This window comes from Curcuma longa, chromosome 13, assembly GCF_044706935.1.
Source record: "Curcuma longa cultivar G26 ecotype Majalengka, Jawa Barat chromosome 13, ITB_CL_G26_1.1, whole genome shotgun sequence".
Taxonomy (NCBI): Eukaryota; Viridiplantae; Streptophyta; class Magnoliopsida; order Zingiberales; family Zingiberaceae; genus Curcuma; species Curcuma longa.
In genome coordinates, this window is record NC_133873.1 from 9,577,511 (window position 1) to 9,594,347 (window position 16,837).

At 38.0% G+C, this 16,837-nt stretch overlaps 1 protein-coding gene across 1 annotated transcript; it reads left to right on the forward strand.

The window, feature by feature from the left end:
* Positions 1-8,810: 8,810 nt before the first annotated feature.
* LOC141843750 (protein OBERON 4-like) lies at positions 8,811-13,832 on the forward strand. The gene is given in 3 exon segments (XM_074731784.1): positions 8,811-12,078; positions 13,085-13,499; positions 13,501-13,832. Coding segments are annotated over 3 exon segments (3,651 nt in total). The 5' UTR covers positions 8,811-8,978; the 3' UTR covers positions 13,637-13,832.
* Positions 13,833-16,837: the final 3,005 nt, after the last annotated feature.

Genomic DNA, 16,837 nt, shown 5'->3' on the forward strand with positions numbered 1-16,837 from the left:
TTCTTAACCTAATTGTTAATCTAATCTTCTAACCTTGAACTTAAATTCTAACATAGATTCTAACTTCTTGTTTGGTTCGGTTTCAGATTGCATGAAGTTATCGGGCTATCCTTTTGGTTGATGTTTGATACGCTGTTTGGTGATTGAGTTGTTGTAGGAGTTGTTGTGTCAAATGTTTTGTTTGGGTTGAATGACATGATGTTAATATTTGTAGGCTTGTGGATCAAATATGTAGCTTGTTTTGTTGAACTTGAGCCATGATATGCAATGAATTGAATTGTATCAGGAACAATGGGTTTTAACTGCTGAAATGAAACATGTTGAATGTGGAACCTTTAGTTGTGGAATTTTGTTAAGTTTGTAATGGAATGGATGAATGTACATGTTGAATTGTGACTTGAATGTTAACTGATTGTTTGTTCAAGGGTATAATGGATATGATTTAATGTTGAACTTGTAGTGTTTATAATGTGGTTGAGATGGAGTTGTTGAAACCGGTTGCATGCTTGTGATATATGTGTTGGAATCATTGTAAATAGGATAAATGTTCATGAACAAATCATGTTGTATGTATGTTGTAGTAAATGGTGTTTGTATATTTAAGTTGATGCATGTGTATAATGTTTGTGAATATATTTGAAGATCTGTGTAGCATAATTTGTGAAGTAATTTGTGTAACATTTGTATTTAAATTATGTTCATGTTGTATATTATATGTTGTGGGAATGAAAGTCATTTGTAGATTTATTTATTGGTTGTATGTATATTAAGTTAGTTGCATATTTTGTAGGATGTATACTGGATGTATATTGTATGTAGTGTATAATGTTGTGTATATAGTGTTGTATATTGTGTGAATATAGTTTATGTTGTGTGTTTCTCATTAGGTTTGTAGTATAGTGTAATTGTGTATGATTGACTTTAATGTATAAGATTTGATTGCCAATAAATGGATCTTGTAAAGAGTTAGGAATGAATAAAATACAATAAAACCCTGCAACAAGTCTAGAATAACATTTGGTCATTGAATCCGAGAGAGACGACCCGGACCTCTCTATACCACTTAGGACGACAATAAAGAGCAGGTTTGGTAAATAAATAATTAATTAATTTTGATGGGTGTAAGTGACATTTAATAAAGAGAATAATGTAAATAATAATAAATAAATTTCCATACAAAAACACCGCATCTGTCGTGCCACAAAGCACAGTCGTGCCCTCAATCCAGAGCCAACCAGACTAGGGGGCATGCCTACAAGGCACGATCGTGTCCCTGTAACAGAAACACCACTAGCTGGAGCCATGCCTACAAGGCATGGTCGTTCCCATTTTGTAAATTGAAACCAGCTTCGGGTCGTGCCAAAGAGGCACGACCGTGCCAACGGAGGACATGAGGCGAGCTTCTAGGCCGTGCCATGTGGCACGACCGTGTCGCGTCTGGGGACATATATAAGCATCTCTTAAAACGCTGATAAAAGAGGGGGAGCTCTTGGAGGTGAATCAAGGACACCGTAGCCGCTATCCGGAGAGGAATTCAAAGATCCATCCATCCATCCAGGACTACTCCGCCGATTCCATCCACCGTCGACGAGGAGATTGCAATTCAAGGAGGAATGCACACATTGATAAGTCTTTTTTCTTTTTCTCTTTCAGTGTAGGATCGTGTACGCGCTAGAGGGGGGGTGAATAGCGCGTATCGCTTTTTCGATTCGTTCGTTTACTATCAAATACTAAAGCAGCGGAATTAGAAAAACAAGGCAGGGGACACGCGGGATTTACTTGGTTCCTAACCCCCCAGGGTTAGTACGTCCAAGGCCTAATCACGGGAGGCGCCCGTCCACTAGTGGTCTCCTTTCCGAACGGCGTTCGGAGGCGGAGAAACCCGTCTTACAGTCCAGGAATTACAAACAAAAATTAACTTAACAGGACAAGTAAAGAAAAGTTAACCAAGCAACTTGTAGCCGATCTGGAAGTCCGAGCACCACGTACTCCTCCTGGACCTTCCCCGGTTGCAAGCGTCTGGCTCCGTTCGCGTTCAGAAACACCTCTAGTTGAGCAAGGAGGTTAATTGGCTTGAATGGCTGGCTTCTGCACGTTCACGGCCTTATATACACCTCCTGAGTCGACTCAGATGCCCATCTGGGTCGACTCCAGCTGACATGGATGATAAAACTTGATCCTGCTCGAATCTGGTCATTATCTGTTGCCCGAGTCGACTCAAATGGGCTTCTGGGTCGACTCCAGCCCTTGGAGTCGACTCAAATGGCATTCTGAGTCGACTCCAGCCTGAATCCGAAAAAACTCAAAACACCAATTTTGTAGATCTCTGAAAGAGCTTTCCAACGCATCTGAGTTTGCCTCGTTCTGAGACCCGAGTCAAAAGTTATGGCTGTTTGAAGTTGACCCTGCATTATGATTCCTGCAAAACAAGCATGAATACAACCAAGCCAAACTAGTTTTACCTTGTGGGTCTAACTTCGGATTTCTACCGAAATCCTGGGTTAGTTTAACCCACTCCATTCTGGAGAATTTGTGCCAACCAAGTCACCCAGACTTGTTGGACTTGTGCTCGGCTCTGTCGTTGCCCCCCAGGACTTGGAATGCAACTGATCCTCCTGATCAGTCCACTCTTCTCCTTGACTGCAACTGATCCTCCTGATCAGTCCAGTCCTCCGCTGCAACTTGATCCTCCTGACCAAGTCCAGCCTTCCGCAACTTGGTCCTCCTGACCAAGTCCAGGTCTTTGCCTGGTGCACGTTGACTCTGCCAAGACTTCCGCCTGATCCTCCAAATCAGGACTTCCCTTTGCCTAGCCTACAACTAGGACTTTCCCTTGCCCAGCTTCACTCACCAGGACTTCCATTGTCTAGTCTAACCGACTAGATCTTTCTCACTCACTTCCACACATCCAAACATCAAGTCCTGTTTGGATCAACCCTTGGTCAAACTGACCAGACCTAGGTGTATTGTCAAACATCGAAACACTAGGCAAGATCTTAGTGCATCTTGCACCAACAATCTCCCCCTTTTTGATGTTTGACAATTTCTTAAGTTAATATCGGTCAGGGTTTAATTATCTGGGAGAATTCTATATTATTAACTTAAGGTCCCTTCTCCCCCTTTTCATACATCAAAAAGATTTTAAATTTTAAGTCCATTCACTCTTGCACCAACAATATTGGTAATGTCTATGGTCACACCTAAGTCTTGATAATTCTTGAAAGACCATAGTAGATTGTAAAAACTTATTTTTAGAGTGATTTTCAACTAAGTTTGGAAACATAAATTTTGTATTAGATTTTCAAAACAGTTTTCAAACTTAAGTTTTGAAAGATTTGTTTAACATAGTTTTTCAAAAGAATTTTCAAAGTAAGTTTGATTTTCAAGTGAGTTTTTGAATGATTTTGCAAACTTAGTTTTCAAAAGTATTTCGCAAAGTGAGTTTGATTTTCAAAAAGAATTTTGAACTTAGTTTTCAAAAGTATTTTGAAAGTAAAATTTTAAGTTTGATTTTCAAAAAGATTTTGAACTTAGTTTTCAAAAGTATTTTGCAACATAGGTATTTTTGAAAAATAATAATTTTTGAAATAATTTTTTAAAATGATTTTTATTGAAACTAAGTATTTTTAACATAGATAGTTTTTGAAAAATTATTTATTATCCTTTTAAATTAGAATCTCCCCCTTAACTAGACACGTCCTCAGGGCCCTTTGTTAACCACAAAGCAAACTCCCCCGTGTGTCTTAGGGTTTGATCCTAAATCAAAAGAATAATATATAATAATTTTGAAATCTTGTTTTTCAAATAGTTTTGCAAGAGTGTTAAAATAGGTAGGTTTTTGAAAAACTAATAATTATCCTTTTAATTCAGAGTCTCCCCCTGAACCAGACACGTCATTAGGATTCTTTGTTAACCACAAAGCAGCTTCCCTATGTGTCTAGCTAGGGTTTGACCCAGAATAAAAAGGTAATGTATAAAATAATTTTGAAATTTAATTTTAGGAAAAATAATTTTAAGTTAATTATACTCTTTCGATTTAGACCTCCCCCTAAATCTGACACTTCCACAGGGCCCCTTGTTAGCCACAAGGCAATCTCCCTAAGTGTCTTAGAGGTTAATCTAAATCAGCCAGAGTAACTAACTTAAGATTTTTTTTTTTAATATAATTTTTGAATTTTTAAGGTTTGTTTTTAAGAGGTCTTTTAAAAAATATGATCTTTCAAGAATGACCTCCCCCTGAACTAGACACTCTCTTAGGACATCCTTGTTGACCACAAGGATTTTCTGCCTATGTGTCTTAGGGTTCTTAGACTTAGTGTTGACCTAGAGGTTTTGTGTCTAATGTGTTGGTCAACCAAGTTTTCAAATATATAATGTTTTGAAAAGTTATAGTATAGATACACCCAGCAAGCATGAAACTCAAGGAAATATCAATTTTCAAAAATAGTTTTTATAAAAATATTTATAGTAATTTTTGAAAATCTTTTTCAAAATATTGTACTTTAATTGTCCTTATCATCTCACCCGTACTAAGTGTTGCAATACATAGCATACACGGGTAACCTTATGGGTTGTGTGAGATGAGTTTCAATTTTATCTTGATTAAATTTAAGTTAATTTCTAATGAATGTTTGACCTTGAGTTAGATTCAGGTTTAGCCTTCAACCAATTAAGTACACATTTCAAAAATTGATTCCCAGGTGGGTGGCGAGGCAAGGGGCCTTCTTGGTTATCGGAGCAACGACCACTTCCTAGACAGAATCAATTCAAGAAATTATGGACTTAACCAATTTATTGAAAAACCTTGGTCTAACTAGTCTAGGATGTGGCGAGGTAGCTTCGGTCAGTTCAGTTCGACTCCGTGAACCAAGTCAGGTACTCCTTACCCTTCTTGACCACTTTGTCTAGCCTCCCTGACGTACTATCATCTCGCCCCACCCTGGTACTATGTTGGCAAGTATCAACCATTCATGTGTCCTTAACTAACCGTTCTAAATTAAGCAGTTAAATAAACATGATGACATGTCATGTTATATGCATTTAAAGTAAAGCAGATGCATGTCATGGCAAATATGCATGAGTCAAACAATTCAAGCAATAATTTTTAATTTCTAATGATGTATCAAATTCTCGATTTGATACATGTCGTGTGGACCCGCGAGCGTGTCAACCCACTTTGACACACTTTGAATTTTATTTACGTTTCATTTGGTAATATTTTAATTTAGTTTTATAATTAAAGGTAATTTATTTTAATTAGGTTCATAGCTTTTAAGTTTAATTTAGTTTGAATAAATTTAATTTTAAATTTAATTTTAATTTAATTTTAATTTAATTTAATTTTAATTTAATTTAATTTTAATTTAATTTAATTTAATTTAATTTTAATTTAATTTAATTTTTAATTTAATTTATGTTTGCATTATAAATTTATATTATTTATAGTTTGAATTATTCGCAAAGGACGGCTCCCCGGGGCTCAATCCTTGCAATAATTGAATAATTAAGTTTGAATGATTAATAAATTTGAGTTTTAAGATTTAATTTGACTTGTTAAAATTTATAAAAATATTTTCCTTATTTTAGAATTTTAATTTAATTAAATATTTTATTTAATGTTTATAATTTTGGAATTTTAATTTTTAATTATTGAATTTAATTTTTAGAGTTATTCAATGTTTCATAATTAAATGGTACTGAATTATAATTAATTTTATTATTTAATTTTGAATTTTTATTTATTAAATTATTAATTTTAAGATTAATCTTGTTGAATTTTGAATTTTCTTATTATTAGAATTATTTTGAATTTTTAATTTCGAATTTTTTAAATAAAATTGAATTGTTTAATTTATCTTGATGTTTATTAATTTTTGTTTAGTTGAATTATTAATTTTTGGGATTATTAAATTATTTAAAGTTGATTTATTATATCATTATCTTAGTTGAATAAGTTAAAGATTTGGTTTAATTTTTTATTTATTTGGGATAGATCTAATTTAATTAAATTTGTATTATTAACAATTGAATTGGTTAAATTTGAATTAGTTGAATTTTTATTTAAATTTAATTTATTAATTATCTCTAATTTTTTATTTATTTGGGATAATTCTAAATCAATTAAATTTGCATCATTAATAATTGAATTGGTTAAATTTAAATTAGTTGAATTTAATATAGATTTACTAATTATTCTTAATTTATTATTTATTTGAGAAATTTCTAACTCCATTAAATTTAAGTATTATTATTAATTAAATTAATTAGATTTGAATTAGTTAAATTATTATTTAATTCAGAATTTTTAATTAATTTATTAAGATTAGATGAATTTTTCCTTGTTTTTAGGATCTAGGTTTGAATTTTTCAATTTATCTAATTTAGTTATTTTAGAATTGTTCAAATTTAATTTATTTAAATTATTATCTAATATTTTTAAATTTGACTTTTTCAAATTTGAATTATTCAAATTTGATTTAGTCAAATTATTTAAATCTAAATTTAAATTTTCTAATTTATCCGAATTTGATTTACTCAAGTTTGAATTTATCTTATTTAAATTTAAATTTTCTAGATTATCTAAATTTTTATTTTTATCTAAATTTAAATTGTTCAAAGAGACTTTTTCTAATTTTTCTAAATTTACAGAAAAATTATCTAAATTTGCAGAAAAAATAGATCTAGCATGGGCATGCAACCTAGGGGTATTTTCGTAATTTAACTGACTTACCGGAATCGCTTCCCCCAATTCTGACTTTTTCTCCGTCTTCCTCTCCGGGCACCGGTTCTTGTAGTGGCCGCGTTTTTGGCACTTGAAGCATCGGATGTGATCTTTGTTCTTCCGGGCTCCTGGCATCGGTTGCTCCTTTGCCGCCGGTGGTGCCGTCCGATTCTTACGAGTAGGACACTTATTTTTATAGTGCCCTCTCTCCCTGCACTTAAAACATATTATGTGAAATTTAAAACGAACTTTTAAAATTACCTTTTTCCCCCTCCATCTTTGCCGTCTTGCTCCCTTGGCGGTTAGTCCAATCAGAAGCGCACCGGCTCTGATACCAATTGTAGGATCGTGTACGCGCTAGAGGGGGGGTGAATAGCGCGTATCGCTTTTTCGATTCGTTCGTTTACTATCAAATACTAAAGCAGCGGAATTAGAAAAACAAGGCAGGGGACACGCGGGATTTACTTGGTTCCTAACCCCCCAGGGTTAGTACGTCCAAGGCCTAATCACGGGAGGCGCCCGTCCACTAGTGGTCTCCTTTCCGAACGGCGTTCGGAGGCGGAGAAACCCGTCTTACAGTCCAGGAATTACAAACAAAAATTAACTTAACAGGACAAGTAAAGAAAAGTTAACCAAGCAACTTGTAGCCGATCTGGAAGTCCGAGCACCACGTACTCCTCCTGGACCTTCCCCGGTTGCAAGCGTCTGGCTCCGTTCGCGTTCAGAAACACCTCTAGTTGAGCAAGGAGGTTAATTGGCTTGAATGGCTGGCTTCTGCACGTTCACGGCCTTATATACACCTCCTGAGTCGACTCAGATGCCCATCTGGGTCGACTCCAGCTGACATGGATGATAAAACTTGATCCTGCTCGAATCTGGTCATTATCTGTTGCCCGAGTCGACTCAAATGGGCTTCTGGGTCGACTCCAGCCCTTGGAGTCGACTCAAATGGCATTCTGAGTCGACTCCAGCCTGAATCCGAAAAAACTCAAAACACCAATTTTGTAGATCTCTGAAAGAGCTTTCCAACGCATCTGAGTTTGCCTCGTTCTGAGACCCGAGTCAAAAGTTATGGCTGTTTGAAGTTGACCCTGCATTATGATTCCTGCAAAACAAGCATGAATACAACCAAGCCAAACTAGTTTTACCTTGTGGGTCTAACTTCGGATTTCTACCGAAATCCTGGGTTAGTTTAACCCACTCCATTCTGGAGAATTTGTGCCAACCAAGTCACCCAGACTTGTTGGACTTGTGCTCGGCTCTGTCGTTGCCCCCCAGGACTTGGAATGCAACTGATCCTCCTGATCAGTCCACTCTTCTCCTTGACTGCAACTGATCCTCCTGATCAGTCCAGTCCTCCGCTGCAACTTGATCCTCCTGACCAAGTCCAGCCTTCCGCAACTTGGTCCTCCTGACCAAGTCCAGGTCTTTGCCTGGTGCACGTTGACTCTGCCAAGACTTCCGCCTGATCCTCCAAATCAGGACTTCCCTTTGCCTAGCCTACAACTAGGACTTTCCCTTGCCCAGCTTCACTCACCAGGACTTCCATTGTCTAGTCTAACCGACTAGATCTTTCTCACTCACTTCCACACATCCAAACATCAAGTCCTGTTTGGATCAACCCTTGGTCAAACTGACCAGACCTAGGTGTATTGTCAAACATCGAAACACTAGGCAAGATCTTAGTGCATCTTGCACCAACATGGTACAGCAGTTTATTTAAACACTTTTTTATATTTTAGAATAATCTTTTTCCTTGCTATTTAAAAAAAAAATCAAGACAGGCTCTTTTGATAATCCTTCAAAAACAATGTAGTCCAACCGATCTTACACACAAGTACCTTCCAGTCAAAATTCGGGTAGCTACGGGCGTTCAATGGAGGATGTTGAAGTACTGGCGACCGTACTCCCCGTCAACGATTCGAGATGGACGGTCGAGATGACATCGTACAGCACGATCTAAATTTTGCAGCCATCAAGGTCTCTTAAATGTCCGTTTTATTTATTAATGACTTAACTGCGTTGACCAACATAAGTGGGAGAGGCGACGTCGACAGGAGCGGAGCGAGGAGGCAACTAAAGGAGATCCTTCGTCTGCACGCTTCCTTTTCTTTCGATAACTCGAAGTCGACGAGAAAGAGAAAGCGATGGTCATGGCAGGCGGATATGTCGAATTCCCTCCCTCGCTTTCCCTGGCCCTCTCCTCCCTCCTGCTTACTCTCTTTTGAAGCAATTCGATCGGGACAGTTCTCTCTTCATGAAGCGTCCGAGATCGTCGGCGCACGAGGAACACTTGGAGGACCATGCAGGCGAGAAACTGAGCTGGGAGGACTTTTCACGGAGGGGTCGCCACCCGGATCGCTCCTCCTCCCACCATCGCCTGTCCTACGGGGAGTTTTCATACGATCAGGGATACGATGAGGAGCGGGCGCTCCGTAGGCGGTATGGCCATGATTCGGAGCACTTCTACCGTCGGAAAGGCTACGACCGGCACGGCGATCGGCAGATGCTGGCCTTGTCAACACGGGGCTCCTACGGAAGCGAGCGGATGCACCGAACGGAGAGCTTCTCGGGGCTAAGGAGGGAGTTTCCGAAGGGTTCCAGGTCGGACCGGGACCGGCCGAGGGGAGAGGGCTGTGGGAGCTGGTCGTCTTGGAGGTCGAGAAGTTCCAAGTACCTCTCTAGCGAGGAGTTGCGGAAATCTCCGTCGATATATTCAGATTTGGCTGGGAGATGGAGCCATGCCGCGCCTTCTGATTATCAAAGAAAGAAAGTGAATTCTAGGGACTCCTCCAGCGGGGAACAGTCGAGGAAAGAAGAGACGAGGTCAGCTAGGGCAGGAAAGCGGAGCAGAGAGATTGGCAGCAACGGTAGCGAGATGGAAGAGGGCGAGCTCGAACCAGAAGCAGGAAACGTAAAGCCACCATCTATTGGTAGCAAGTCAGCTACTATGTTGGATTCTGATTACTGCGAGAACAGAGATTCAGTGAACAATAGTACACATGGAGAAGTTTTGCGGAAACAAGAAATACTATCTGAAGCAATGAAGTTGGATGCTGATGATAATGTTGTTATCGGTGAAGGAAAAGAAGGAAAATTGGCAAATTCCCTAATTGGTGCTGATAATGCAACTGATGTGGTAAATGTTGACCAGTCTGATGTTGTTAAGAAGATGGATGAGGATAGATGGGATGGAGAAGGAAGTGCCGAAGATGCTAATGAGGATAAAGGAGTAGAGGGTGAGTTGTGCAGGACAAATTCAGAGGTCTGTAACGAAGGAAGCTTGTATTTACAGTTGGAAGGTGAGGATTTGGTACGCAATCACCAGGAGCAGGCAGTTGATGAAGAAGCTCGTGTGATGACATCTCCTACTCACCACATTCAGGAAGAAAATTCAGAAATCAACAAAGAAGAAAACAAATATGATGAAGCTAAAGTTGATGTCATGCAAAAGCATGAGATGGTATGTTCTATTTCCCCATTTCAGGAGGAGAAGCCAGTGGAAGAAGCCCAATGCAATGCAGCTACATTTGAAATCATTGAAAATGCAGGTAAAGTTGAAACCAAAATGGTGCATGCGACAGATAATGGACAAGATAGGGAAGCTGAAGCTGTAATTCAAACGAAGCATGATACAGGCATACAGCTTGAAGTCATAGAAAAAGAACAATCCTTTTTTGATCTGGAGACTCATCCTAATGGTTCTATTATCCATAATGATGACAAGTTAGTGATATTGATGCTTAGCAGGGACCAGTCTTCAGAGAAGCACCTGGACAAAGACAAAAACCTTGCAATTTCTCACTCAACTAAAGCTGATCTTTTGGAAAGTGGGGATTCCCTTGAAGGCCCTAGAAGAAGGGGTTTTGAGTTGGTCTTCTCATCCAAGACTAATCAGGAGGATAATTCGCATTCTAGCAGTAAGAATGCTTGCAATATTGCAGTTAAAGAGCTCAAAAGTGAGCCTCTGGACCTTTCTCTTTCTCTTCCTGGTGGATTTTCATATCATTCCTTAAAAGATGCCAAGCCAAAGCTTGAGAACTCAAGCTGTGCTGAGGGCATAAAGTCATCGCCATCCACATTGAGAATGAAGTCAGATGGATTTGGAACTTCAATCTCATTTGCAAGCTCCCAAACTGTTCTCCATGATCCCAGTTGTTCTGTTCCTCAGAATTCACCATACCTTCAAGACAATCCAGTTGGTAGCCATGCTACTTCTGGAGGGGTGAATCAAGTTTTAAGTAATACAACATTGCAATCTCACACTTCAAGGAACACTAAGAAGAATAGATCTGGCCCACCTTTCCTTAGTGTGCAGATGAATGGAAACTCTTCACATACTTCACTTCTTTCAATGACTGATCCACATAGCTTTAAGCCTAATAGCCTATTCCGACAGTTGAGCCTTCCACAACAAGCCTCCCCAACAAACAGCCATGATTCTAGATCTCAACCTACCAAGGAGATGAGTCAAGTGGCTGGGGAGAGAAGCAGTGGTACTAATCAATGGAATGTTGAGCAGCTCTTACTTAATGGATTAAGTGTCACAGAGAAGATTGTCTACAAGATTGTGTCTCAACCTTTGTATCTGAATGGTAGAATGCTTCAAGAAATGTCAGAACATTCAGTAGCCTACTTGAAGGAAAGTATTTGTGAGATGCTGACTAACGAAGATAAAACCAGCCTGCTGCATTTATTCCAGGAGGCACTTCAAAGGTCTGACATGATAATGGAAACGCTGAGAAATTGCCCACAAGTCCTTCTAGAAATCCTGGTGACCATAAAAACAGGTTGTCTTGCTTTTATTCAGAAAACAAATAGCTTGCCATCCTCTAGTTTGATTGAGATCTTCCTGAATTTGAAATGCCAGAATCTTTCTTGTGGGAGTTTGTTGCCTGTGGATAATTGTGACTGCAAAATGTGCATAAAGAAAGTTGGATTCTGCAGTGCTTGCATGTGTCTTGTGTGTTCCAAGTTTGATGATGCATCAAATACATGTAGTTGGGTTGGTTGTGACATGTGTCTCCATTGGTGCCACACAGATTGTGGATTGCGTGATTTTCATATTAGAAATGGGCATATAGGAGAAGGATTTACTGAAATGCAGTTTCATTGTTTTGCTTGTGGCCATCCTTCGGAGATGTTTGGCTTTGTTAAGGAAGTTTTTGTTACATGTGCCAAGGACTGGAAAGCAGAAATTCTAGCCCAGGAACTTCAATATGTCAGCAGGATCTTCTCTGCCAGTAATGATGCACGGGATAGAAGATTACACGAGTTAGCTGATCAGATGCTGCTGAATCTTGAGAACAACGCCGACCATTCTGAAGTTCTTAGTCAGATAATGGCATTTCTTTCAGGTAAATTTGTTTTCCATTTACAATTTTATCTTTATGTTTCTCATAAAATTTGTGAAGATATTTCATACAACACTCAAGTTCCTTTATTTTGTTGCCTGCAAGTAGAATTTTCCTACTCTCTAGGTTTATCATAAATCAAACTCACTATTCAAAAGTAAATGATTACCTCTGTTATTTTTTTAACAGTTGTAAACTAGATTCCTACATTTGATCTGCTGTAGATGCTTGCACACGTATGAATAATTATTGCTATATTTTACATGTGTAAATGTAACTGTACCATTTCTGTTGGTTGTAAAATATTCTGATGTCTTAACTTGTTAACAATGGTCAATTTCTCTTACTACTGTGTAGACTTTAAAACTACAATATCAAGTAAATCCATGCAAGAAATGTCAAAGTCTGACCCAAATAGTTACAACTCACATTGTGTATTTTTTTCGTTGTTTTCTTTTAGCTTCAATTTGAAGGGGAGCTTTGACTCAATTGTAAAATTATTGTCATGTGATTTTGTGATCACGGTTTCGAGTCGTAGACATCATTTCTTGCAATGTAAAGTAAGACTACGTATAATAGACTCAATGTGATCCGACCCTTCCTAGGATCTCACATTAGCGGGAGCTTCGTTTACCGGATTGTCTTTTTTTTTTCGTTTAGCTTCAATTTCAAAAGGTGTCTCTCTCAACTTTTAGATATCATGTGCATGGAGAGGAAAGTGACATGGTCCCATCTGATTAGCACAATGTTTATCCTATGCTCTGCGTTTATATCATAAATCAGGCTCACTATTCAAAATGTTCAAAATAAATGATTACCTCTGCTATTTGTGTAACAATTGTAGATTGATTCCTAAATCTGTGAGTTACATTGATCATCAAAATAGTACATTTGATGTGTTGTAGACACTTGTTCACGTATGAATAGTAAATGCTATATTTTACATATGTGAATGTTACCTTTTCTGTTGGTTGTAAACTCTACTAATGCCTATTAACTTGTTTTTCAGAGAGTGGATTTAGCATCAAAAACAATCCTTTACTCTTTACACCTACGAAAGTAAAAAATGAGGCTATCCAAAGTAATGCTAGATCTGGCTCAAGCCCAAAGCGATTGCAATCTTTCATGTTGGAAAATGCCTGTGTTTTTGAAAATACAGGTCTGATCTCTATCGCAGAATTTGACCAGATTGGTAGGAAAGCTGGTGAAACAGCAGTGAGTCTAGAAAAGGCGCTGACAGTTAATGAACTGGAGAGGATCATAAAGCTCAAAGAAGCTGAGGCCAAAATGTACCAACAGCACGCTGATGATGCAAAGAATGAAGCCATGAGTCTAAGACACATTGTAATAGCTAGGAGTTCGAAAATTGATGAAGATTATGCAAGTCAAATTGAAAAATTGCGACTGAGCGAGTCAGAGGAAAGACAGAGAAAAGCTTAACGAACTACAAGCTACTGAAAAGACTCATCAGGAGTATTGCAATATGAAGATGCGGATGGAAGCTGGTATGAAAAATCTATTGCTGAAAATGGAAGCAACAAGGCAGAACCTGAATGTATAACCAGGATCCCATGATAATCAATTTTATGGTAGTTGGTTTTCTTTTTGGAATCTGCAGCTATCATTCAACCAAAATTGTAAGAATGACACATGTTGGTTATAGGAACTTCTCTCTTTTTAATCTCTTTCATGTCATTTTTTCTCTCTTAATTATCTATGCATATTTTGTAAGACTATCTACTAAAAGTTTTGTATCACGTCTAGCTGAGTTCTGCAACACAAGCGTTCTTTATTATTATTTTTTATTCAGTTGTCTAAATTTGTCTATTTTCTAGTGACGTTTGTATCCCTACTTAAAGCTATGTTACACTACACATTGTCTTGATCATCCTTTTAGGCTGCTATCGTAAGGTGATTCTCATGCCCTTAACTGTTTGGTTTTCCTTGTTGGTCAAAAAAGAATTAGCTTTAGAAACAAACTATTTTCATCAGCTTTTGCTTAGAGTAACTTCCACAGTAATGTTATTTGGAGAATAGCTTGGAAATGCACTAGCTGGATTTGAGATAGCCATGTGGTATCAGTAGCCATTGTCTCCATCTAGTTGATAGTGTTAAAATTAGCCCTTAGTGTCAATTCAGATTGAGTTTGATTCGAGTTAGACTCAAGTCAACTCAGATTGTGTGAGACTCGAGTTGGACTGAAGTCACACAAGCCAAATTCGAATTCATCAAAGATTATCATGCATAAGATGCATGATCATTAAAAGGTTGCATGATCTTCCTTAAAAGAAGAGAAAGATTATCATGCATGAGATGCATGATCTTCATTAAAAGAGGAGAAAGATCTTCATGCATGAGATGCATGGGAATTAATAAAATATTAATTTCGTGGATCACTAAAAGTCAAGAAAATCCTTCATCCTTCATATCTCATGGTGGGATATAAAAAGGGGTGAGAGGCTCTTGATGAAGGGGTTGTTGGATGCTCTTGCTCTCCCTCTTCTTCTTCTTCTTCTTCTCTTGGCCGAACTCTATTTTGTGGCTAGCACCACAGTTTGGTTCTTCTCCATCTCAGTGTTCGTGTGGATACCGTGGAGGCGCGAACACACTGATCGTGCTGAAATTCGACGACCTTGAAGGCAAAGAGTTGCTGTCGGGATTGCGAAGGGCACGCATCGAAGGTAACCTCGATTCTAGTAGATAGAATCCTCAAACGAGTATGTTTTTCGCATGGATCTTCTAGAGGGATCCTGTTTTCCGCTGCGTTATATGCGGTTTAATCGGTTTTTCGCGCATATAGATCCCTACAGATAGAACAATTAGACCACAAGTAAACAAAGATCAATGGGATCTCTGAAGGCAGTTGAAGTAAATTCTCTTGCTCATGAGTTGTATTAGTTGATCCTACCTTCTAATCTTAGAGTGATCACTGTGTCTAGCTGGCACGAATGAGGTTTTTGTTCTTCTCTTGCACTTAGATATTAGGATAGGTTGATATCGACAGTCACAGAGACAAAAGAAAAAGAAAGCAGCAAGTTATGTTTTGGTTCACAGCAATGTAGAACGTAGAATGTAGAAGTGATGGGGTGAGAGTTTTAGTGACTAGAATCTCATCTCGGCCTCATAATTTTCTGGGTTTTCATCTCTCTTTGAAACTGTTAGAAAAGATCTCGTCATTGTGTCCCAATGGTTTGATTAATTAGGCAGTTACATATACTTATTGAACAGGCAAGCCTTGTTATGTAAATTTCATCTTCTACTTTTAGATTTTGTAAACCTTGATCGAGGATAACAAGTCTATAAATTTAGTCAAGTCAAATCCATTAATCAATGCATAAACATGTCCCAGGCAGGAAGTGTGGCCTTAATTGAAGCCAAGAAATCTTTTTCCAAAGGCTATTAGTTTGTACCCATGGCTGCAAAAAGGTGAGTCCAGTTGATATTTGATATCATTATGCTCTTATATGTCTCCTACATGTTTGAAGCTCAAATCTTTTGTCCACTTCTTCTTCAACAAAAGGTGGAATCCGCCACCCCAGCGGTTTCATACGATCGGTCCCACGATCATCTGTGAGGAGGTAAATCGAGAAGTTGCAGTTGACCATAACGGCCAAATCTTTTGTCGAACTTCATCGAGTGATTGCTTGAATTTTAATTGGCTCCTTGAGTTTGGCCATGTATAGTTAATTAGTGCCAGAAATAAATCAAATTAGGCTCCTTAATCATCCCCACTTTAGGTCCAACTTGATCAGCCCTGGCCCGATAGACCAAGCGATTAGCCCTATGCTCATGATCCGACATAATCCAATGGGCCCAACCTAATAGTCTAGTTGACTGGGCCACAAACCATAGTGGATCTCTAACCTGTTAAAGATGGTCGTGTCCATTGGGCAACATGTTAGTGTTAATTCATAGAGTCAACTGAGTTATAAGAAGGAAATATTGTTCAATGTAATTTATATGATTAATGAAGTTAGTCTCTTATTTTTGTTAGTCTCATTGAGTTTTTGCAACTCATAGATTCCAAAAAAAGATACTGATAGCACACATTTAGTTTAATGATAGATTGATAGAGATACAAGAAAACCCTAAAATCTGAAGTAATGTTGTTGAAAATATATGATCTTGAGAATATGAAATTGACTTCATGGTATAATCAATATGTGCTAAATTGTTTGCTACTTGATAGAAGTAGGAATCACACACCTATATTGAGAATAACTCACTGGATGTAATTTGAGGTTTTCGTGTAGATGGGTACAATTGGCTTTTGTGTTGATGCAATCTTATCTTAAGTATGTTTTATTGTATGAGTTCTAATATTTGGACTATGGTTTAAGTTAAGCATTTGTGGTGATCAATATGGTGTGTCAAATGTATAGGTGCAGAAAGCTTGACAGAGGAAGTCTTAGTAGGCGAGAAAGATCAGATGTTAGACATGAAAGTCCAAGAAAATCTTAACAAGAGGAAGTTATAGCAGGTCAAGGAGGTCAAATGCTAAACATGAAAAATTCAAAAAAGATCTTGGCAAGGTGGAAGTTCCAACAGGTCAAGGAGGTCATATATTAAATGGTGAAGATCAAGAGACGTGAGTTTTCTAGGCACATAAGTCCAAAAGTCATAGAAACCATGTGACACAAGGTTGTTTATGAACTAGAGAGCTTTGAGTGGACATGGACATGGATAACTCAAAGCTAGGGCGGAGTAAATTGGTTGAGTCATTGTATATTAGTTGACTGATACTAAGGTAGTAGTCATCTAC